This window comes from Lagenorhynchus albirostris, chromosome 13 (genome assembly GCF_949774975.1).
Source record: "Lagenorhynchus albirostris chromosome 13, mLagAlb1.1, whole genome shotgun sequence".
Lineage (NCBI taxonomy): Eukaryota > Metazoa > Chordata > Mammalia > Artiodactyla > Delphinidae > Lagenorhynchus > Lagenorhynchus albirostris.
Window position 1 is genome coordinate 63,654,048 of NC_083107.1, and position 23,090 is coordinate 63,677,137.

General features: G+C 36.3%; 1 protein-coding gene across 5 annotated transcripts in view; it reads right to left on the reverse strand.

The window, feature by feature from the left end:
- The window catches only part of TTC27 (tetratricopeptide repeat domain 27), a 177,008-nt gene that overhangs the window by 108,324 nt on the left and 45,594 nt on the right, over positions 1 to 23,090 (reverse strand). For all 5 annotated transcript variants that reach the window (XR_009544117.1, XR_009544118.1, XM_060169348.1 and 2 more), the window contains 2 exons: positions 17,740 to 17,852; positions 13,466 to 13,532 (listed from right to left, as the gene is read on the reverse strand). Coding sequence is in view for 3 of the 5 variants with exons in the window: in XM_060169348.1 (XP_060025331.1) it covers positions 13,466 to 13,532; positions 17,740 to 17,852 (180 nt within the window). In the remaining 2 variants the exon portion in view is untranslated. The remainder of the gene's footprint in view (positions 1 to 13,465; positions 13,533 to 17,739; positions 17,853 to 23,090) is intronic.

Consider the following 23,090-nt stretch of genomic DNA (forward strand, 5'->3'; position numbering starts at 1 on the left):
GAAGAATAAGAACCATATGATCATCTCAATAGATGCAGAAAAACCTTTAGACAAAATTCAACACCCATTTATGATAAAAACCCTCCAGAAAATGGGCCTAGAGGGAATTTAACTCAACATAATAAAGGCCATATATGACAAACCCACAGCCAACATCCTCGTCAATGGTGAAATCTGATACCATTTCCACTAAGATCTGGAAAAACACAAGGTTGCCCACTCTCACCACTATTATTCAACATAGTGTTGGAAGTTTTAACCACAGCAATCACAGAAGAAATAAAAAGAATCCAAACCAGAAAAGAAGAAGTAAAGCTGTCACTGTTTGCAGATGACATGATACTATACATAGAGAATCCTAAAGATGCTACCAGAAAACTACTAGAGCTAATCAATGAATTTGGTAAAGTAGTGGGATACAAAATTAATGCACAGAAGTCTCTTGCATTCCTATACACTAAAGATGAAAAATATGAAAGAGAAATTAAGGAAACACTCCCATTTACCACTGCAACAAAAATAATAAAATACCTAGGAATAAACCTACCTAAGGAGACAGAAGACCTGTATGCAGAAAACTATAAGACATGGAAGAAAGAAATTAAAGATGATACCAACAGATGGAGAGATAGACCATGTTCTTGGATTGGTAGAATCAACATTGTGAAAACGATTATACTACCCAAAGCAATCTACAGATTCAGTGCAATCCCTATTAAAAAATACCAGTGGCATTTTTCACAGAACTAAAACAAAAAATTTCACAATTTGTTTGGAAACACAAAAGACCCCGAATAGCCAAAGCAATCTTGAGAAAGAAAAACGGAGCTGGAGGAATCAGGCTCCCTGACTTCAGACTATACTACAAAGCTACAGTAATCAAGACAGTATGGTACTGGCACAAAAACAGTAATATAGATCAATGGAACAGGATAGAAAGCCCAGAGATAAACCCACACACATATGGTCACCTTATTTTTTATAAAGGTGGGAAGAATATATAATGGAGAAAAGACAGCCTCTTCAATAAGTGGTGCTGGGAAAACTGGACAGGTACAGGTAAAAGAATGAAATTAGAACACTCCCTAATACCACACACAAAAATAAACTCAAAATGGATGAAAGACCTAAATGTAAGGCCAGACACTATCAAACACTTAGAGGAAAACATAGGCAGAACATTCTATGACACAAATCACAGCAAGATCCTTTTTGACCTTCCTCCTAAAGAAATGGGAATAAAAACAAAAATTAAAAAATGGGACCTAATGAAACTCAAAAGCTTTTGCACAGCAAAGGAAACCATAAACAAGATGAAAAGACAACCCTGAGAATGGGAGAAAATATTTGCACATGAAGCAACTGACAAAGGATTAATCTCCAAAATTTACAAGCAGCTCATGCAGCTTAGTATCAAAAAAACAAACAACCCAATCCAAAAATGTGCAGAAGACCAAATAGACAAGATATACAGATTGCCACAAACACGTGACAGGATGCTCAACATCACTAATCATTAGAGAAATGCAAATCAAAACTATAATGAGATATCATCTCACACTGGTGAGAATGGCCATCATCAAAAAATCTACAAACAATAAATGCTGGAGAGGGTGTGGAGAAAAGGGAACACTCTTGCACTGTTGCTGGGAATGTAAATTGATACAGCCTCTATGGAGAACAGTATGGAGGTTCCATAAAAAACTAAAAATAGAACTGCCATACGACCCAGCAATCCCACTACTGGGCATATACCCTGAGAAAACCATAATTCAAAAAGAATCATGTATCACAATGTTCACTGCAGCTCTATTAACAATATCAGGACATGGAAGCAACTTAAGTGTCCATCGACAGATGAATGGATAAAGAAGATGTGGCACATAGATAGAATGGAATATTACTCAGCCATAAAAAGAAACGAAATTGAGTTATTTGTAGTGAGGTGGATGGACCTAGAGTCTGTCATACAGAGTGAAGTAAGTCAGAAAGAGAAAAATAAATACCATATGCTAACACATATATATGGAATCTTAAAAAAAAAAAAAAGGTCATGAAGAACCTAGGGGCAGGATGGGAATAAAGATGCAGACCTACTAGAGAATGGACTTGAGGACATGGGGAGGGAGGGGGAAGGGTAAGCTGGGACAAAGTGAGAGATTGGCATGGACATACATACAATACCCAACGTAAAACAAATAGCTAGTGGGAAGCAGCCGCATAGCACAGGGAGATCAGCTCCGTGCTTTGTGTCCACCTAGAGAGGTGGGATAGGGAGGGTGGAAGGGAGACACAAGAGGGAGGCGATAGGGGGATATATGTACATGTATAGGTGATTCACTTTGTTATAAAGCAGAAACTAACACACCACTGTAAAGCAATTATAGTCCAATTAAGATGTTAAAAAAATAAAAGAAAGAAAAAAAGAAACTTGGTGTTTTCAACTAGCAGCAATTTGAGAATTAGGACAATTGCTACAGAACACTGTGCCTATTGCAACCATATACTTGTATGTGAAATGGAATTTCCATCATTTTCACATACTAGGGCAGAGGCCAGAAACCCCCTAAAAGTAAGTGGTAACATTTGTGTGTCTCTTTTTAAGGAAAGTTCTCTCATATCTCAAATCTCATTAACCAGAACTGCTGAAAGGTTACTCACTGAGTCAGTAGGTTTCTACAAGTGTATCATTTTTCATACACACTTTAACATTTCTATTGTTGTTGTGAAACTTGAAATAAACTCTTTTATTTATAGTTAGAATATTTTATAAGTTAAAGAATCAATCCACTTCAGGAATTGTTGATAAGGAGTGTAACAAGATACCTTGAGAGCAAAAGGGAGACAGCTCTGCACGCCTCAGTAGGAGTTTCTCACTAAACTATGCCACCTGAGCTGATGCTTGGGCTCAGACCAGAAAGGGAGCTGTAATCATCTGTTGATGACATCTGAGGAAATGCCAGTAACTACTTGAAAAAGTCAGTGAATACCACTTTAACTTACATTAAAAAGTAAATTTTAATATTATGACACACTATACAGAAGGCATGATTTTACCTAGCTAACAATTTCCCACCATATGCAACATTACCCTCATTTCCAGATAAGTAGCCAAGAAAATTATGTACCACCATCAAAGAGGATCTGGAGTGTTGTTTCTATTAAAAACAAATTTCCTTTCATTCTTATCATTATACATTTCAAATACTCTTCTTCCAGAGGTCACTAGGACCCTTTACATGACAGACAGCCAGTCTGCTCCTTTAAATATGAAGGAACTTTCACATAGTTGCTTTTTCTACACATAAATCAAGGCAACTCAGAGCTCTCCTGTGGATGCATAGTTGTTTGGCTACACTAAAGGCAAATCAAACAACGCCAACCCAGGTCAGGCTGACCTTATAAAAGTAAGGAACAAAGAAATATTATAAAAAAAACAAAACTATTCCCCCTTCTTAACAAACTGTTTAAAAGAGCATTCGTTGTTAAAATCAGTACCAAATAACTTTAAATTCCAAATGTAGTCTATAAATCATTCCCAGTAGAACAGCAGTCCAAATGCCCTGTCCTTGCTCTCTAGACCATTTAAAATCTGTCTCAAAGCTATTTTTCCCCAAGTCTTACTACTGCCTTAAACAAACCTTCCAACACAGCCAAATGAACCCAGTGCAGCTCACACATGGTCATCTCCTTGCCTTTGCTGGTGTTATCACTCCATCTAGATCCCATCTGTCTTTCAAGGCCCCTCTAATCCTCCCTTAGTGAACAAAGCCTTCTTTGACTGCTCTGTTCTAAATATTTTCTTCTTTTCTAAGCAGTTAGGGGATTTATTTATCTGTGCTATCAATTTGTAGTTTAAATTGCCTGGTACTGCTAATTACATTTTCATAAGTTTATCTGATCTTGGCTAAATTAAAAATTCCATGAAGGCAAGTCTTATGTTTTATACCTTTATTTCTTCCACAGTATCTAGCAGCATGCTTGGCAAATCCTGAGATTCTGGATCTCCTGCTATTACAACGCGCTCAAAGTTCTTTTCTCCAGTCTGCAAACTTTCACATAGAAAGCAGACACCAGAGAGATCAAGCTGATGGTCATTTGGTTGCCTCAAAAAAGAAAGATCTCCTGCATTCTGGAGATGCCAGTTCGTCAGTACCAGATGCACCTTTCACATGGTCATGAAAAGCAGACCTATTTAAAGCATACAAATTATTTTTGAACTGGATTTTTCATCCTTTAACACCATGTGAATTCATAATGTCAAAAGGCCTAACACCTGTAGCTTCAATGATGGCCAAAAGTCGAAGCACAAAGCCATGAGTCTGAGTAAGACTCCTCAGTATCAAATGTATCAACATCTTAGCTATAAGCCCCATATATTTCTCCTATCTGGGGACTGGAAGCTCCACTAAGGAGCTTTTCTTTCTTACGGTTTTTTCCTTCACCTTACATTAATGCTCTCCATTATCACCAGCCTAATAAACAGCAAGATTCACTTTAAAAGTAAAATATACACAATGATGTCAGTGTCGTTTATTCCTTAAAATCGTTTATCAAATAACATTTAAATGATTTTGCTCTTGCCCAAAATGCTTTTCAGATTTTTTTATTATTTGATATACAAAGAAGATTAAAAGTAACTAAAATGCAAGTTATAAAGTATAATATAAGCACCTGTGAATCTGGGACTGGTTTTTTTGTTGTTGTTTTTGCCATACCTTGTGGCATGTGGGAATCTTACTTCTCCAACAAGGGATCGAACCCACGTCCCCTGCATTGGAAGTGTGGAGTCTCAACCACTGGACTGCCAGGGAAGTCCCTGGGACTGGTTTTTTAACCTATCATTACCTTTATAAAACTCATCCACGTTGTTACTTATAGCTATAGTTCATTTATTTTCACTTCACTGTTGTATAATATTTCATACTTGTGATATAAGTTATCACAGTTTATTTATCCCTTCTCCTGTCAACAATTAGGCTGTTTACAGTTTGTTTGCCATTACAAACACTGCTATTGTTAAACATTCTTATACACATCCACTGATGCACATGCATGAGTTTCTTAGATGTACTTCTAAGACTGGAATTTCTAGTTATACACAACTTCTTGGTGTTTTTGGACATCTCTCTGATGTGGATAAACATGGATTACATTATTTTTTAATTCTGCTTTTTAATTTCAAGTTATTTCTAGAAGTTACATTTTCTCTCCCAAATCATGAACATCTAATAACTAACATAAGTTGCTAGGTTATCTTTGTGATTATACCCTATATTTCTGTAAACGTTTCACACATAGCTGTTATGCATTATGAATGAGAAAACTGCAATTCATCCTTTAATCTGTTGTTTGTTGACTCTCAACCACAGTGGCTTGCCTTCTCTTCTGTTTATTGATCTTTAATTATGAGCTCACTGCTCAATTTTTAAGTTGGGTTTAGGAGATGTTTTCCTCTAGACAGACTGGCTTCTGCTGCCACAGCCAAGCAGCACCATGCAGTCACGATCACTTCAGACTTGCTTGCTTCAGTCTTAGCTCAGTGGAAAGTTCTGAAAGTGCTATTACTTCAGGTAACCCCATCCCTCACAGCTGCCTGCCGAGGCCTCGGCTCCCTGCCTCTCATTGCTGGCCCTGACCCCAGCTGCTGACGTCTCTGAGTGGCTATGCACATATGTACGTGTTTAAATCAGGTCTGAAGACTCCTTGGACGACACCTTTTCTACCTCTTGTGAGATCAGCAGTGTCTTAACACCGTGAAAGCCTCTGCTCTCTGGTCCAGGAGTCCCCCTTCTTCCTTTTATTTTAAGCCACGTCTTTAAATTTCGTAGCTCCTCCCTATTTCCTTTGCTGCTACAGACAATATGGGGCAAGACAAGGTTGAAACCCAGTAAGAGACACAGGGAGACCGACCGAAGTTTAAAGGTAGCCTGAGTATGCTCCAGAGGGCCTGTGTATATCTTCAACCCCAAATAAGGATGGTTATCTAGCAATGAGGCAATAATGGACTTTGCACATTTTCCATATAGTTTTGTGCCAGAGGTCTTTCAACTTCTTATTTTCAAATTTATTTTCTTCTTCAGAAGGGTTTCGAGAATAATACAAAGAATTCCCATACACCCTTCACCCAAGTGTTAACATTTTGCCACACAACCAATAGTCTGATCTGCAGGCCCAATACCGATTCTACTAAAGATGGCATTTACAGATTTAAAATAATTAAATTCTACTAATTAACTACTTTTATGTCCATTAACACAAGAAGTTACCTGAAATCATATATTAGTACCTCACTTTATTTTATTGTATACACAAGTTTCCTGCCCTGTGCACTCCTAAGCATTACATTCATCCTAACTATCTTTCTATTTGTTGTTTCTGTTGACTCTCAATCATGAGAGGGAAAAAATTCAGTTCAATAAACATTTTAATATCGACAACCTGGGTTGGATGCTAAGGGTCAAAGGGACCCCCAACTGGAGATCTATACAGTATATCCATCCACTCAATTTTAGGGTTTCTTTTGAACACAAGTTTCCAAAAATATTTGGGTAAAACTAGCTTGATTTTGCCTTGAAAAAGAAGTAAGCTTCATACTGAATGTGAACACTGAGCAATTTCCCATCGGGAATTTGTTCTTCTCCTTCTACATTCTTTCCATTTAACACTTTAGGTAGGTTGAGTATTTCTGGTGTACTTCATAAATTGATGATAAGGACTAATCTACACGGAAACTGAAATCTACTTTGACAAACTAATCCATCTTAAATATTACAGCTCTAAATAACATACATGCATTTTCCCTTTTAGTTATTCTTAGTGACTTTAATGAAGTATATGATAGGTACAATAAAATAAACCCATATTTAGTATAGTGTTTGATCTGTGTTGACAAATGTATACACCACAAACATCAAGATATACAAAATTTCTATCAGCCACAAAAATTCCCTGGTTTCCTTGCACCTCTTTGCAATCAATCTGTGATCTATTTTCTGTGATTATGATTTAGTTTTGCCTATTCTAGAACTCTAATGAAATGGAATCATACAATCTGGCTTCTTTAACTCAAAATCGTGTTTTTCAGATTTCATCCACATTGTTGCATGTATCAATACTTCCTTTTATTGCTGAGTATTATTTCTTTAGATGGATATACTGCAATTTATCATTTCCTTGTTGATGGACATTTGCACTGCTTCCAGTTTTAAGCTATTATGCATTAAACAACTATGAACATTTGTGTAAGTCTTTGTGGAGCCACATACTTTCATTTCACATAGACAAATACCTAGAGGTGGGATTGATGATTAACTGTATGAGAAAATGCCAAACTGTGTTCCAAAGTGGTTGTGCCATTTTATGTCACATTACATTTACAATGTATGAGAATTCCAACTACTCTGTATGGTAATATACCTTTTAAGTGGTGTATAGTGGTATATTGTTGAGGTTTTAATTTGCATTTTCCCAATGACTAGTGATATTAACAATCTTTCATTCTCTTAATGGTCATTCATATAACCTAATGTCATCAGGTAGTTTATTTTGTTTGTTTTTTTGTATTTCGTCCATAGTTTGTAATTTTTATCTGCAGACAGATGGGTCCAAAGAGCTTACTTGGCCATCACAGAAGCAAAAGTATTCCAAATAAATTTTAGAATCATCTTGTCAATTTCTGCAAAAATAGAAAAGAGAAGGGGGTTCTCCTGGATTCCAATTGCTACTGGATTTAAATTATAGCTCAATTTTGGGAGAACTGTCAACTCAATATTAAGCCTTCCAATCCATGGTAAGTCTCTCCATTTATTCAGATCTTCAATTTCTTAAAGCAATATTTGTCATTTTCAGTGTACGGGTCTTACACTTTAGTCAAACTCATCACTAAACATTTGGTGTTTTTATGCTATTGTAAGTAGTTTTAAAATTACTTTCCCAATTATTCACTGCTGGTATATATAAACATAACTGACTTTTTTATATTGACCTTGTATTCTCAGACCTTGCTTATTAGTTCCAGTAGCTTTCATGTCTATTCTTTATAGAGTTTCCCTATGTAACGAATTGTGCTATCTATGCAAAACGATAATCTTATATCTTCCTTTCCAATTTGCACTCCCTTTGTATCTTCTTAATGTTTTATTGCACTAGCTGGGATTTCCAGTTCAATGAAGAATAGAAGTGCCACTTTCCTGATCTTAGAGGAAAAACTAGTTTTTCATCAATAATGATTTTAACTCTGATTTTTCATAGATACCCTTTATAAGGTTGATATTCTCTTCTATTCATAGTTTACTAAGCTTTTACAATGAAAGAGTGTTGAATTTTTTCAAATGCTAAAATAAATAAATAAAATGAGATAATCATTCAGCTTTTCTCCTTTACTACATTATAAGATGAATTACAATGACTGCAATTTTGCATTCCTGAGATAAACACTTATTTGGTCATAACTTACTATCCTTTTTATATACTGCTGTTTCATATATTTATTTTGCCCCAGATTTGTGGTTGTTTACAATGAGAGTTCAAATGCAGTACCAGTTACTCAAACATGGCTAGAAATAGACCCACAAATAAGCATTAACCTTAAGCCATGGTTAACTGTGAAGAAAGAAATCTAGCAGTTACCAAAGTAGATGATGGTAAGAAAAGAGCCATGTAAGATCCCAGAAATCCTATTACTCATTATTCTTTCTCTGTCTATTCTTGAAGTAAGATATATACAAGTAACCTAGTTCAACTCCAATCAAAAAAAAATATTTTAAGCCTCTGTTGAATAACAGTTAACCCACAAATGGAACAAAACATACCCATCTCCTGCTTCTTTAAAAGTTACCAAGTTATGACCCAGATATAGCTACAAGGCTCATGATCCGAATGCCTGTTAAATTAAAATGCATGAGTAACATCTGGGGAGACAAGTATTCAAACCAGAAAGAAAATCAAAATCCTGGGTTATCCTGCTTAATATAGACATGTCAACATGTAATGGGAAGTATCATGACTATCTCACAGTTATATTGCCTATCTTAAAAAATTAAAATTAAGAAATAAGTATGCCCTAGAAGAAAAAAAGGTATAATTTTTCTCTTCAAAAATGGTTAGCAAACTATTTTAATTCCATAGTTAAGTATTTATTAAGTAGCCTTAAAGTTAATAGCAGAAAGAGAAAATACATACAATATAATGTGTAACTTTCCAAGGTCTTTTTCCATTTTTCATTTGCAGAGACCTTGGGGCTTCAGGCAGACAGTGAGAAGGCAGGCTACCAGTACCAATTCACACTTAAGCAGAACTTTTGCCAATGAAAACTGAAACACCTGTATGAATTAACTAAATTGTTCCCATTTTCAACAATGAAAGGAAATTAAAGGCATTACTAAATGTCACTGACTTGGCTCATCTGAAAGGAAATAACGTAGACAACACAGCTAATTTTAAATTATCAAGCCGACACAACATAAATGACTCTCTAGAACAATGTGGGTTATTTTTACTATGACTCATTCAGTTTTCCTGAAATGTGAGGAAAGACTATCTCAGGAAGAGCATTACATAATAACAATATTAAAAAGGTAAAGTATTCTTCTTGGGAAAATCTTCTGGCATTGCTGAATTAAAACTTTTTCCCAACATATCTCACATATATTTCAACATGCTACACCAACCTGGAAACAGTGGCAAAAATTCTTCCAAAAAAGAGATTTCACCGTTATTTTAGTAAACTTTAGGATAGCACATGAAAACTGAACAAAATTCAGGACCAATAAGCCATTCATTTGTTCAGTAAGTATAAATCAAATGTTCAATAACTGTCATTCCTGTCCCTCCAAGTGCTCACAATACTCTGGTAGGGGACTGAGATTTCTTCAGGACTTGCTCTTCTATCAACAGAGGAAGACACCTCACAGCCTCAAGAGTTCACAACTCCAGACCCCGGCCACCACGCCACAGCCATAGCATGGAAACGTATGCTCAGGAAGGAAGAGGATGCTGCTTCTTTCCTCTCTACTCCCTTCTCTTCCACATCTACAGCCAATTCCAAACCGGCCTTATCCAGTTAGGAAGTCCTATTCCTTGAAAACAGTAGCGCGCTCCTACAAACCAGCAACCAGATAAGCTGACTCATTCCTGAATGCTACGGGGGCACCAGGCTCTATCTACCCACTCTGAAGTATTTTCACATACATTCTGTAATTTGATCCTCAAAACAAGTTTTCAGTGCCGAGGGAGGGACACATCACTCCTTCCCTCATTTCACTGAAGAGGAAGATGAAATAAGTGGTTATCCTAAGGATACACTAGGTAGTACGCTGGGTGGTAGTACTACCTATATTATGGAACTAAGTGGAGCAATGCAGCACCTTGCCACAGGACAGAAATAAATCCTGTTTCTGGTTCTAGTGTACTTCATTCATTCCTGCATTTTGCATACTTTTCTTGAGCAACAACTGTGAGTAAAGCATGGAAGCACTGCAGTAGGCCTTGTAGAAGACCCAGAGAAGACCAGAGACCAGTGCCTAAAACTGGAAGTTTACAGCCTTATGGGGAAGATAAGACATACACATAAATAATTACAATACTGTAAGCCCAAATATGATCCTTGTTAAAAGAGAGTTCAGAAGCAGGGTAGCACTTAAAAGTGGTCCCTCTTGTCTCAAACACTCCTCTGGAGTTATATAGGATATAAATAAAGGATATTTATGTCCAGGACATACAGTTATATTATAGGATATAGATTTTAGTGAAATTCTTCATTGAAACCAGGGGCCACTTCTAATTCACCTTATTACCCACTTCAGAATCATGCACAAAGAAGGGATAAGAGGAAGGACTGAATGATAAAAGGAAGAGCTGATTTGGGTTTTTCTGGTGTATTCCGTATGCTTCCTTTGGGATAAGAAATGGAATGCTTGGGGCTCCTCAAAGCCCTCCTCACTATAAGTTCCTTGCCTTACTTCTTACCAATTAAACATTTACTTGGCATTAACAAACTCATCTCTTTAGAAGAGTTAGGCCTGGCACTATAAAGCACTGTCACTGAACAGCTTTCCTCGAAAAAGAGATCAGTCCTCAGGTCAGTGCTGACTTGGAAGAGAGCTGGAGGAGGAGAGCAGAAAACTTATGTATTATAAAGCCCTGGGGGGAAAGTATGAAACCTGAGTTTATGACCTTCATTGCAAGTTAGGAGGGCTGAGTCACCTACCATCACAGGCTACCAGAGTTAATTACTTCAGAAGTACCTCACTGTGTAGAGGAACAAGAACAGGAAAAGAAGAAAGAAAGAGAGAGAGAAAGAGAAAAGAATCAGAAAAGAAATAAGAAAAGGTTAAAGAAAAGAATACACCCCACCCACAAAAAACACTAAAAAAAAAGTTAACTGCTTGAATGTAAATAGAGTGTTTTAATGTCATTTCAGGATAACTGTGGATAATCTACATTCCACAATAATCTGTTTATGAAGCCAATCCCAAGAAGGCGTTACTGCTGACCACTGTCCCCATGAGAGGACAGCAGGAACACTTCCTATCATATGCTGCATCCTGTTTAGCTCAGTCATCAGAAGAAACACAAGCATCCTGGTCATCATTTATCATCTAGATACTAGGTGACTGTCCCCATCCAGCTCTGTACTTCCCTACACTGACTCAAGCTCCCCATCATTCCAGACCCTCCATGTCCTTTCCTGTGCCTCACATCAGGAAGATCCATGTTCAACATCACCTTCCCATTGAGATCTTCCCCCACCTTCTTGTCTAAAACAGCCATCCCCGGGCTTCCCTGGTGGCGCAGTGGTTGAGAGTCCGCCTGCCGATGAAGGGGACACGGGTTCATGCCCCGGTCCGGGAAGATCCCACAGGCTCTGCGCGTCCGGAGCCTGTGCTCCGCAACGGAAGAGGCCACAGCAGTGAGAGGCCCACGTACCACAAATAAATAAATAAATAAATAAATAAATAAAATAAAACAGCCATCCCCAACCTATTCTTATTCCCTTATACTGTTTTATATTTACATTGAGCACTTCTATTAAATATCTATTTATTTTTTTGTCTACTGTGTTATTTCCCTCACAAGAGTGTAAACTGATGTAAACTCCAAGAGGGAAAAGACTGTTTACTGCTGTATCTCCAATAACCAGCACAATGCCTGGTAGATATTAAGTATTCAATTGATATTAGCTGAATGAATAAATGGGAGGTACGTAACAATTTTTAAAATATATCTTTTAAAAAATGTTTAACACTTTACTTGTCAAATTCCCTATAGCATATGTAATGACTAATTAGGGACATTCTACATAGTTACCTAAACACTCATATGCTATAATGAAAAACAGCAGATTTCTAAGAATACTTAAGTGAGAAAATAAAACAGGCACCCAGAGGACTCAGAAGATTAACATCCAACCAGTTCCAAAACTGTATGTAGAAAATAGTAACTTGCAAAATTTATTTTACAGTACAAAGTAAGCTAGCTTTCCTTTCTACCAGATAAAAGTGCTTTATTTTTGTCTTATCTGAAAAATAACAAAGGAAGAAAACACCAGAATTCTAACTTGATCCCTAACTATGATAATAAAAATGTCTTTGAAAAAATGATGTATCTTAAGCAACTTGTGTTCATTAAAGAAGTGTGTATCTTCTTCTTATCCATAAAGCTAAAAAGATACTGACTGACCTCTTGCTCTCTGACCTTCCTCTTCTAGAAAAGCCTTCTTTGATCATGAATCCTCAAACATCGATTACTCTATCTTTCCTTTTCACTGCCATTCTTCTCTAACTGTGGTCTTCATCTATCAACTTTATTTTCTTACACCCCATTCCCTCAATTCTCTGTAGTGAGGTGACTACCCAGCTATTCCACTGAAACTGTCATAGAGATAAGCAACGCAAAACATCAAAGCCTCAGCCTTTCCTCCAGACTGCTCTCCACTGCTGAACGCTGACAAGTACTCCTGGCTCTTGACACTGCCTCCTGCCTCAGCCTCCAAAACCCATTCCCTCTGCTGGTTCTCCTCCTCGCTCTCTGAAGTCCTCTTTCTCATCACATCCGTGTCGCATCACCTTCAATCTGAGACGAAAGAGTTGCACACTCTACTGGCTTTGGAGTAAAGGTTCAAACTCTTGCTCTGTCACTTCATTTATTCATTCAACAAGTATTTATTGAGCACCTATTATATGTGAGATACTGGACTAGGCCCTGGGATCAAACAAAGAGCAAGAAATATTTGGTCACCACCCCCAAATCTAAGCAAGTGCAAAGAAAAATGCTTATGTCTAAATCAGCAGCAAGATATATGCAGCTTGGAAACTAAAATGATGAGCTTTTTTCCCCTCAATTTCCTTAGGTGGCAGTGTCTCATCATGAGCAATCTGAGGCAAGAATATACCAGAGGCAAAATAATTTACAAGGAAAAAAAGAAGAAAAAAAAAGAAATGGAAAGGAAAAAGACATTACTCACGGATGTAAATGCCAGCAGCTCTTCTTCAGTTAACTTATGCACTGGGTTATTCTTTTGGAGATTTGTGCTTTATATTGAAAAAAAAAAGCAAATTAAGTCCAGAATGCATGTCATAATGAATGAAATATAATTTTTAAAAGGCAAGTAAACTATATTTACATATTTGAAAGCACATTTTAATATTACTGCATTATATAGAAATGTAGAGATGAGTGTGCCAAAGATAAGTACAAAAAGTAATAAAATGCTGAGAAATGAAATGTGGTTGGTGTACAAAATATCAACACAATTTATTTTATAAGAAAAAAATGAAATCCAATCTGTGTCACTCCACAAAGAAAATGAAAAGAATATAGCAACAACTCCTATTTATCAAACTCATACAAAAAAAAATTTAGTATCACCATGGGACAGGCAAAAATTAAGAAGTTGTCAAAGAGGCAGATGATTTGATTGGATAATTTTGGAAAACAATGTAGCATTATCTTGTAAAGTGAACATTCATATATCCTAATCTCAGTAATTCCAGCCTAGGTATAGAGCTGAGAGAAATTCTTCAACAGGTGTACCAGGGATCATACACACGAATATCCATAGTAATATTGTGCGTAATAGGAAAAATCTGTTAACAATCCAGATGTCCAAAAAAGAAACCAATAAATTGTAAAATATTCACCCAATGGAATGTTATACGGCAAAGTAAATTTCAGCTATGTATAACAACGTGGATGAGGCACAGAAAGACACTAGTGAGAGAAAAAAGCAAATCACAGAAAACTACATATGGTAAGATAGCGCTTTTATAAAGCGCGAAAACAAACAAAATGAAGCAACTGACTTAGAGGTATAAAAGATGTGAATAAATATATTTTTTGAAAAGGCAAGAAAAAGACAAAATTCAGGACAGTGATTACCTTTTAAAGAGAGGCAGGAAGATGAGATGGGAAAGAAGCACACAGACTGAGCAGGTGGTATTTGCAATCTTCTAGTTTTTAAATTGGGCGGTGGGTTCAGTTTATTATATTATATAACTTATATTTATATATTACGTAAGTTATTTTGTATGCAAATATTACTTGTATTAAGAATGAAAAGAAAATACCACCTCACAAAATAGTACCACTTCCTCATAATTTTCCATACTGTTGGAGGATTTTATAATGAGCATAAAATGTTTACATAATAATTGTTAAATGAACATATTGTTGGTAAAAAAAAAATAAATGAATGGAAGGAAGGAATTATAAAATCATTTTATGTTGTACACCTGAAATTAATACAATGTTATGTCTCAAATTTACCTCATTTGAAAACATACACACACACAATACACACATACATACTTAGACATTTCTAGTTTGCACAAAGGAATTATGTTATCAGTTGGCAAGATGATCCAAATAACCCCTAAGGTCCTTTCGGTTCTAATACTATGACTCTGATAAGTGAACAAAAAAACAAAAGTCATTCTAAAATAAGAACCTCAACCAAAATGGATGAAAATTCATCCCTCACATACAAAATTCCAATCTTAACTTCACTGCATAAAGTATATAGATAAAGTTGAAATGCTACAGGCTCATTACAAGTAATTATGATACAGTAACTGAATCAGGCCACCACTCTTCACTGTAACTTACTAACTTAGGCTTAGAATATATTACTCTGCATATCTGAAAATCAGACTACTAATTCAAAAGCAATTACCCTTCTCACTCCAGTTGTCTGAATTACTGAAGGATTGCTGTATTTTAAGGAATTTCTCCCACAGTTACTTTACATAAAAGCAATCAGGTACATTGATGTATGAGACATGTGGCCTCCAGGTAAAATCAAATTCAAGCAGGAGGCCAGTGAAGCAAAGGAGTTGAAGAAAAGGAGCATGAAGCTGGCCCCACAGTTTGGTCAATCCACCATCTATATGAATTCCCCCTATATCTCCTTTCCAAAGAACCCAGCCCACCACAATGTCCAAATCACCTCTTCACAGGGGTTAGTGGCCATGGAGGTCACGCAGAGATCAGACAATATAATAAAATCACGACCCCCACATTCAAATCATCAGTTCACGGATGTTCCAACCCAGGGGTTTATAAAGTGCATCAGATGCCCCAAGATTCAGAATATAATCAAGTAGTTTCTACCAAACAATGAAGATTTAAATTGCCCATGAAATCCATTCAGCACTTTTAATTGTTCTATATATTGAGATTCTACCAAGATCATATTTGGGGGAACAAAAGTATTTGCAGACAAGCATTTTCTTGGTTTTTCAGTCCTCTCTCAACTGTGAAGTCAGACTCAATAAAGCTAAAGCACAACTGAGAGAACTCTGGGAATATATATATTGGGTTTGATTTAGTTTCCTGTTGAGTTGACAATTATGTTTGCCAAAATAATCTTTTAAGAAATAGCATAAAGGAAAACTCAGAATTTGGGTCCGTAAAACCTGGATTCAAGCCCTAAATGCTGTACTGTAATTCTGATTGAGTCATTTTGCCATGTAAACCCTGATTTCCCATCTGAAAAATGGAGAAAAACAACAACCTCTAGGACTGTTAGAACATTAATGAGGGATAGTGTGAAAGTACATGGTATAATTCCTAGCACATAACACTGCTTGTAAATGATTGCTGTTTATATTATTTATATACTAAGTATCATTATGAATTGAACAAATAATTCTTTGGCAGTAAGCATAAATTCTGTCACTGGAATAAAATAATGTGATAAGACAACTGATTTGGATTAGAAACAGAACTCTGCATGTGTGATTCTTTTTAATCAAACAAAAGGGGACTGTAGAACTGAATTTAACTTCTGTATAAATGAAAACCTACTGTTAGTGTAAAGGAGATAAAATGCTATGAGGTGAACACAGAAAGATAAGTTCTACTGAGCTAAAACACAAATTTTTTTATAAATGCTCCCTTTATTAAATTGCCTATTACTAATTTAACCAGTCTCAATATTTTAACTTAGTGAAATAGCCTATTTTGAACATTACTAAATCTCCAGATGAGAAATGGGATATTTATATACTCTAAAAGACCATGTTAATAACAAAAGTTAAAAAAGAATAACTTTACATTGGAGAAGCCTGGCAGACCCCACTTTAATCATGTGATCAAACTTAACATGGCCAGTAGAGGAACAAATCAAAATTGTTTTCTACCTGCTGGGATGCAATAAGAACCACAAAACCTCCATTTTCTGATACCCCTGATAATGATACAAAATGTGAAACTAATCCTTTTTTTTTTAAATCAGACAAATTCAAACTGAGAGTAAGCCTACAGAATAACTGGCTTATAAATTTTAGGTGTCAAGATCATGAAAGTCAAGCAAAAATGAAGAACTATTCCAGATTGATAGAAACTAAAGGGACATGACAACTAAATGTAACACATATGTTCTAGACTGGATCCTGTACTATAAAGGAGATTATTGGGACAACTGGCAAAACTTGAATGGGGTCTGAGTAGGAAGTGACAGTAAAGTATGAATGTTAAATTTCCTGATTTTGATAGCTGTATTATGGCTATGCACAAAATCTCCCTTGTTTGTTGAAAACACACACTAAAGTATTCAGGGGTGATAGAAAAAAAGTTATTTCCAATGCCTTGCCCTTGCCACATTTTTCCAAATTTGAAATTATTTCAAAATAAATAAAATAAAATAAAATGAAAAACTACTTCTACCACACATAAGGTTCTCTTGTATTAAAAAAAAATTCTAGGGACTTCCCTAGAGGTCTAGTGGTTAAGACTTCACCTTCCAATGCAGGGGGTGCGGGTTTGATCTCTGGTCGGGAAGTGAAGATCCCACATGCCTCGGGGCCAAAAAGACAAAACATAAAACAGAAGCAATATTGTAACAAATTTGATAAAGATTTTTAAAATGGTCCACATCAAAAAGTCTTTAAAAAATAAAATAAAATAAAAAATTCCATACTCTGAACGTAAATATCCTCAAAGGTCAAAACAGTCACCTACCCTAAATACTTCATTAAGAGTCTATTCCTAGCCAAGGTTAACCAAAGAAATTTTGTTTATGAAGAAAAGAGAAGGATAAGTATACCAACTTACAGGAGATTCCTGAGATTCCTCATTTCTAACTCTAATTGGTTGCCCAAATATTCTTCATCTTCATAAGCCATGACAAGATTCTCTATTCATCCACAACTCTGGGGGCCTGCTCGAACAAAGATTTCCCCAACACAAGAGAACCAATATGCCAGAAGTTTAAGGTAGCCAAGTAAGTCATTAACTCACCAGATTCCAAGGATAACAGCAAGCTCTTCAGCACACAGGTCAGGCATCTGAGACTGTTCACAATCTGCTAACTTTATCTCATTTAGAACAGTATCATCATTGAGCTCAATATTCTGGTGGAATACAAAAGAAACCACTTAGAACAAAAAATTAATTCTGATTCATTCAACAGACTATACACAACAGATTGCTGGGGGGGTAACATCTTTTTGTTCAAGATTTTACAATGTCTATATATGGTCAATAGGCTGCTTCTTGTGAAACACATATTTGGAGACAATTTACTGTGCAGAAATGGAGGACACGCATCTATACCTCAGGATGCACTGACAACATCAATAACAGGGAATGACTGCTATTGTTGATTCAGCCTAGTAGGCAAAAGCCCCTCTAACACATCAGGATTCAAAACCAGATCTTTCTACTCTGATTCTAAATTATAATCTAAAACATCAACTGCCAACTCTGTTTCTCAATAGGATTTAGAACAGGCAAAACAATTTGAGAAAGGAATAAAACCTGAAGACTTAGAGAACTTGGTAGAGTACTTGATTTCAGAATTACTACAAAGCCAAGACAGTGTTGTACTAGCATGAAGACAGACATATAGATGAAAGGAATAGAATAAAGTCCAAAATTTTAGACCCATGTTGTATGGTCAATTGATTTTCAAAGGTGTCTAGGTGAGTCAAACAAAGGAAAGGTTTTTCAATAAATGATGTTAGAACAACTGTATATCCATTTGGGAAAAAATGACCCTCTGTCCTGATCTCACACCATACACAAAAATTAAATCAAAATTAATCAGAGACCTTACTGTAGAAGCTAACACTAAAAAACTTCTAGGAAAAAAAATCATAGGAGAAAAGCTTTGCCACTTTGGGGTAGGCAGACAATCCTTAATTAGGACACAAAATACTCGAACCATCAAAGAAAAACTTAATAAACTGGACTTCAGCAAATTAAAACTTCTGCTCTTTGAAAACATTGTTAAGAAAATGAAAAGCCAAGTTACAGACTCAGAGAACATATTCACAAAACAAATATCTGAAAAAAGGCTTGTATTCAGAATATGGAATTACAACTTAAGAAGAAGATAAACAACCCAACATAAAAATGGACAAAAGATTTGTACAGACACTTCACAAAAGTGTCTGTAAGCACATAAAAAGATCCTCAACAACAGTAGTCAAAAGGGAAATACCAATTAAAATCAGAATGAACTACTAGTACACACCCATTAGAATAGATAAAATTTAAAAGACTGACAATACTAATTGTTGACAAGGATCTGGAACAATTAGAACGTTCATACATTGCTGGGAGAAATGTAAAATGGTACAACCATAGAAAACAGTTTGCTAGTTTCTTATAATAAACATATTTACCATATGAGCTATCAGTTCCACTCCTATGTAGTTACCTATGAGAAACAAAAACATATGTCCACCCAAAAACGTGTGTGTGTGTATATATATATATATATATATGTATATAAATAAAAAAGTGTTCATAGCAGTTTTATCTGTAATAACCCTAAACTGGAAACAACCCAAATGTCTGTCAACAGGTAAACAGATTAAAAAGAAAAATTATGCTATATGCATTTAATAAAATTCTAATCAGAAACAAAAAGGAAGTACTGACACATGCAACTACATAGATACATCTCAACTGCTGAGCAAAAGAGGCCAGATACAAAAGAGTACATACTGTAGGATTCCAGTCACATGAAATTCTAGAAAAGGCAAACTACCTGTAGCCACAGAAAGCAGATCAATGACTCTTTAGGGCCAGAGAGGATGGGGAATTAACTGCAAAGGGGCAGGATGGAACTTTCTAGGGTAATGAAATGTATCTTGACTGTAATGGTTGTGTGTATATATTTTTCAAATCTCAGCAAACTGTACAATTAAAAATTTTCTGTGTATAAGTTATATCTCAATAAAATGGATTTTTTAAAAAATTAATCATCAAAAAATAGTAAAATCACGATGAGAAACCACTACACACAACTCACCAGAATAGCAAAAAAATTTTACCAAGCACTGGCAAGGATGCAGAGCAGCTGGTGCTCTCATATACTGATGGTGGGAACGTGAAATAGTACAACCACTTTGGAAAACACTTTGGCAGTTTCTCAAGTTGAAAATACACTTACCACACAACCTAGCCCTTCCATTCCTCGGCATTTACCCCTGAGAATTAAAAACATACGTTCACACAAAGACTTACACATGAATGTTCCAAGCAGCTTTATTCATAACAGCCAAAAACTAAAAATTGCTCGATTGTCTACCAAGAGGTGAATGGATAAACACACTGTGGCTTATCCATACCATGAAATAACTCAGCAATAAACAGGAGCTAACTATTGGTATCAAAATATAGATGAATCTCAAAACATTATCCTAAGTGAAGGAAACCAGACACAGAAGTCATACTATATGATTCCATTTGTTTGAGATTCTAGGAAAAAACAGCTCTAATCTGGGACAGAAAGCAGACCAGTGGGAGGGAAAGTGATTGACTGCAAAGGAGTATGGATGGACTTCTTGGCCTAATGGAAATGGTTCTGTATTTTGATTACAGTGGTGATTACATGGGTCTACCTGTTTGTCAAAACTCATCAAATTGGACACTTAAAATAAGTGCATTTTATTTTATGTAAATTATTCCTCAATAAACCTGATTTAAATTTTTTTCTAATTCAATAGAAGTAGTAGCTAAAACTAGGAAGACTTTAAACTGTAGGCCTAGCTCTATCTATAAGGTTTTGAGAAGAGAGAAAAGAGTACAACAACCTCCAACAACTGCTGACAGGAGAAACACACAACTTTAGGTGGCTACTCAGGCTCCACTGAAAAAGTGTCTCCTCCTCCCTGACCCGCACAACCTCAAAAGGCAGAGCTGGCAGGTGCACAGCGCACCCTGGTGGCCAACCATTTTCAATACAAGCCTTCCATATTTTTTTTTAGGAAGCTACTTATGTAATTCTAAATTTTCTAACAGCTACACTTTAAAAAGTAAAAAAAAAATAAGTGATTTAACCTAATACATCAAAAATATTATCCTTGTAATATGTATCAACAGAAAATAATTAGATACTATACACTCTTTCATACACAGCTTATGAAATCTAGTACATCTTTTACACTTACACTTCAGCACATCAAAGTTTGGACCAATGAATTTTCAAGTGATTAATAACCATATGTGGCTACCATATTGGACAGTGCAGCTCCAGAGTATCCAAATCTCTCACCTTTTCACATCCAGATAGGGTTGTATCAACCTGCTTTTAATATCCAATGTTTGTGGAGCACCTTTATAGACCTAATCTGATCCCTTAAAAAAAGTGTGATGTGGGGACTTCCCTGGTGGTCCAGTGGTTAAGAATCCGCCGTCCAATGCAGGGTTCAATCTCTGTCCGGGGAACTAAGATCCCACATGCCACGGGGCAACTAAGCCTGCGTGCCACAACAAGAAAGAAACCCGCGCACTGCAACCAAGAGCCCCCGTGCTGCAACTAAGACCCCACGTGCCGCAACTAAGACCCATCGCAGCCGAATAAATAAATAAATATATTTTTTAAAAAAGTGTGATGTGGGGAAAAACAAATGAGGAGGCTAAAAATACAATAACTTTCCCAGGTTCTCACCTCGGCTAGACAATAAAGGTGTGACAGGGACCCAAGTCTCCACCTCCCAGCGAGGACTCCTTCCCCTCCAGCCCCCACAGAAGACCTGAGACAGGTCAGCCTTAACAACAAGGCATTATTTATTACTCTTCAGCTACAAACAGGTGATCAAAATTGTTTCAATCTTCATTCAAGATACTCTGCGTTCCTATTCAGCTCTTTTCGAAATTAAAACTGGTTGGCTGCACCACCTACTTGCCTATGTGTTCTACAAGCCACAAATTTAAAATACTGTTCTACTTTAGTCCCACTCCAACCTCATAACGTTCTACTGAATCAAAAATTTAGCTACAGTCTTTCAGACCTCCTAGTCAAGTGATGCTTATGATACTGTTATTGCTCACCCATCATAAATTTGTTTCTTCTTTTCATGCTGCCCTTGCTGTGTAATAAACGTTATATCTAGATAATCAAACTAAAGGCTGAAACTGCAAGAGTGTGGACTTTTGGACAGACTTTGTTTTTGCACATAACCTTGTACAATCCTGCAACAGAGGCCAGTCACAGATCTAGATTGTCCTGTATTATTGCATTTTTCTTGTTCTGAATATCCTTGACATTACAGCTGACAAAAATGAAAACTGATATCGCAGATCTGTTTTCTGAAACCTTTAAAGCTAAAATCACATGCAAGAACTGACTTTGCAACTACTCATGTTGACACCCTTTCAATCTGTATGAACGCTTTGGGTTGTGTAGAAGCAGCAAATCAATGGGTGCCGTTTTATCTTTAGTTAAACACCATACTGGTGTATTCATTTACACCATCTTATATGTGACACACTGCTGTACAATGTGTAATTCTGTGATCTTTATTTCCCTTTGTATTCATTTTAAGCATCTTTATAAATTGCTGTATTGTGCTTAATGTAAAAAAAAAAAGAGAAAAAGAAATTAGCACGTAATTTATCTCCAATTCATGGGACACACCATATTCAGCATTTAATGTATATTTCTTTTCAATGATGCTGATCACGTATGTGTTTGTGTTTTCTGTGAATATACAATTTTAATTTATTCTCCCTCCTCACACCGTGCCCTCATGATTGAATAATAAAGAACAGAGACTGCGCCTTTGATTTGCACATTGGGGTTGCTCATAACTGTTGGCTTATTAAAGCCTGAAGTCCAATAGCTTCAGGCTATGTAATTCCCCATTAATAACAGATTAAAAGTCTAGCAAGGTCCAAAGGGAAACACTATGTTCCTCACTGGCAATAAAATTACTGTATTTCCTCAATTCTAAGATATACATCTTCACATTGTAACATTTCTAATCACGATGTATTTTATAATCACTATAATTGGTATAATAGTGTTCCTTTTTTCCTGAAGAGTTTGGTTATTAAACAGATGGTGGGGACTTCCCTGGTGGTCCAGTGGTTAAGAATCCGCCTTCCAATGCAGGGGACGCGGGTTCGATCCCTGGTCGGGGAACTAAGATCCCACATGCTGCAGGGCAACTAAGCCCACATGCTGCAAGTACTGAGCCCATGTGCTCTGGAGCCTGGGTGCCACAACTAAAGAGAAGCCCATGCGCTGCAACAAAGAGCCCGCATGCTGCAACAAAGATCCTGTGTGCCGCAACTAAGACCCAATGCAGCCAAAAAATTAATAAATAAAATTAAAAAAAAAAAACCAGATGGTGTAT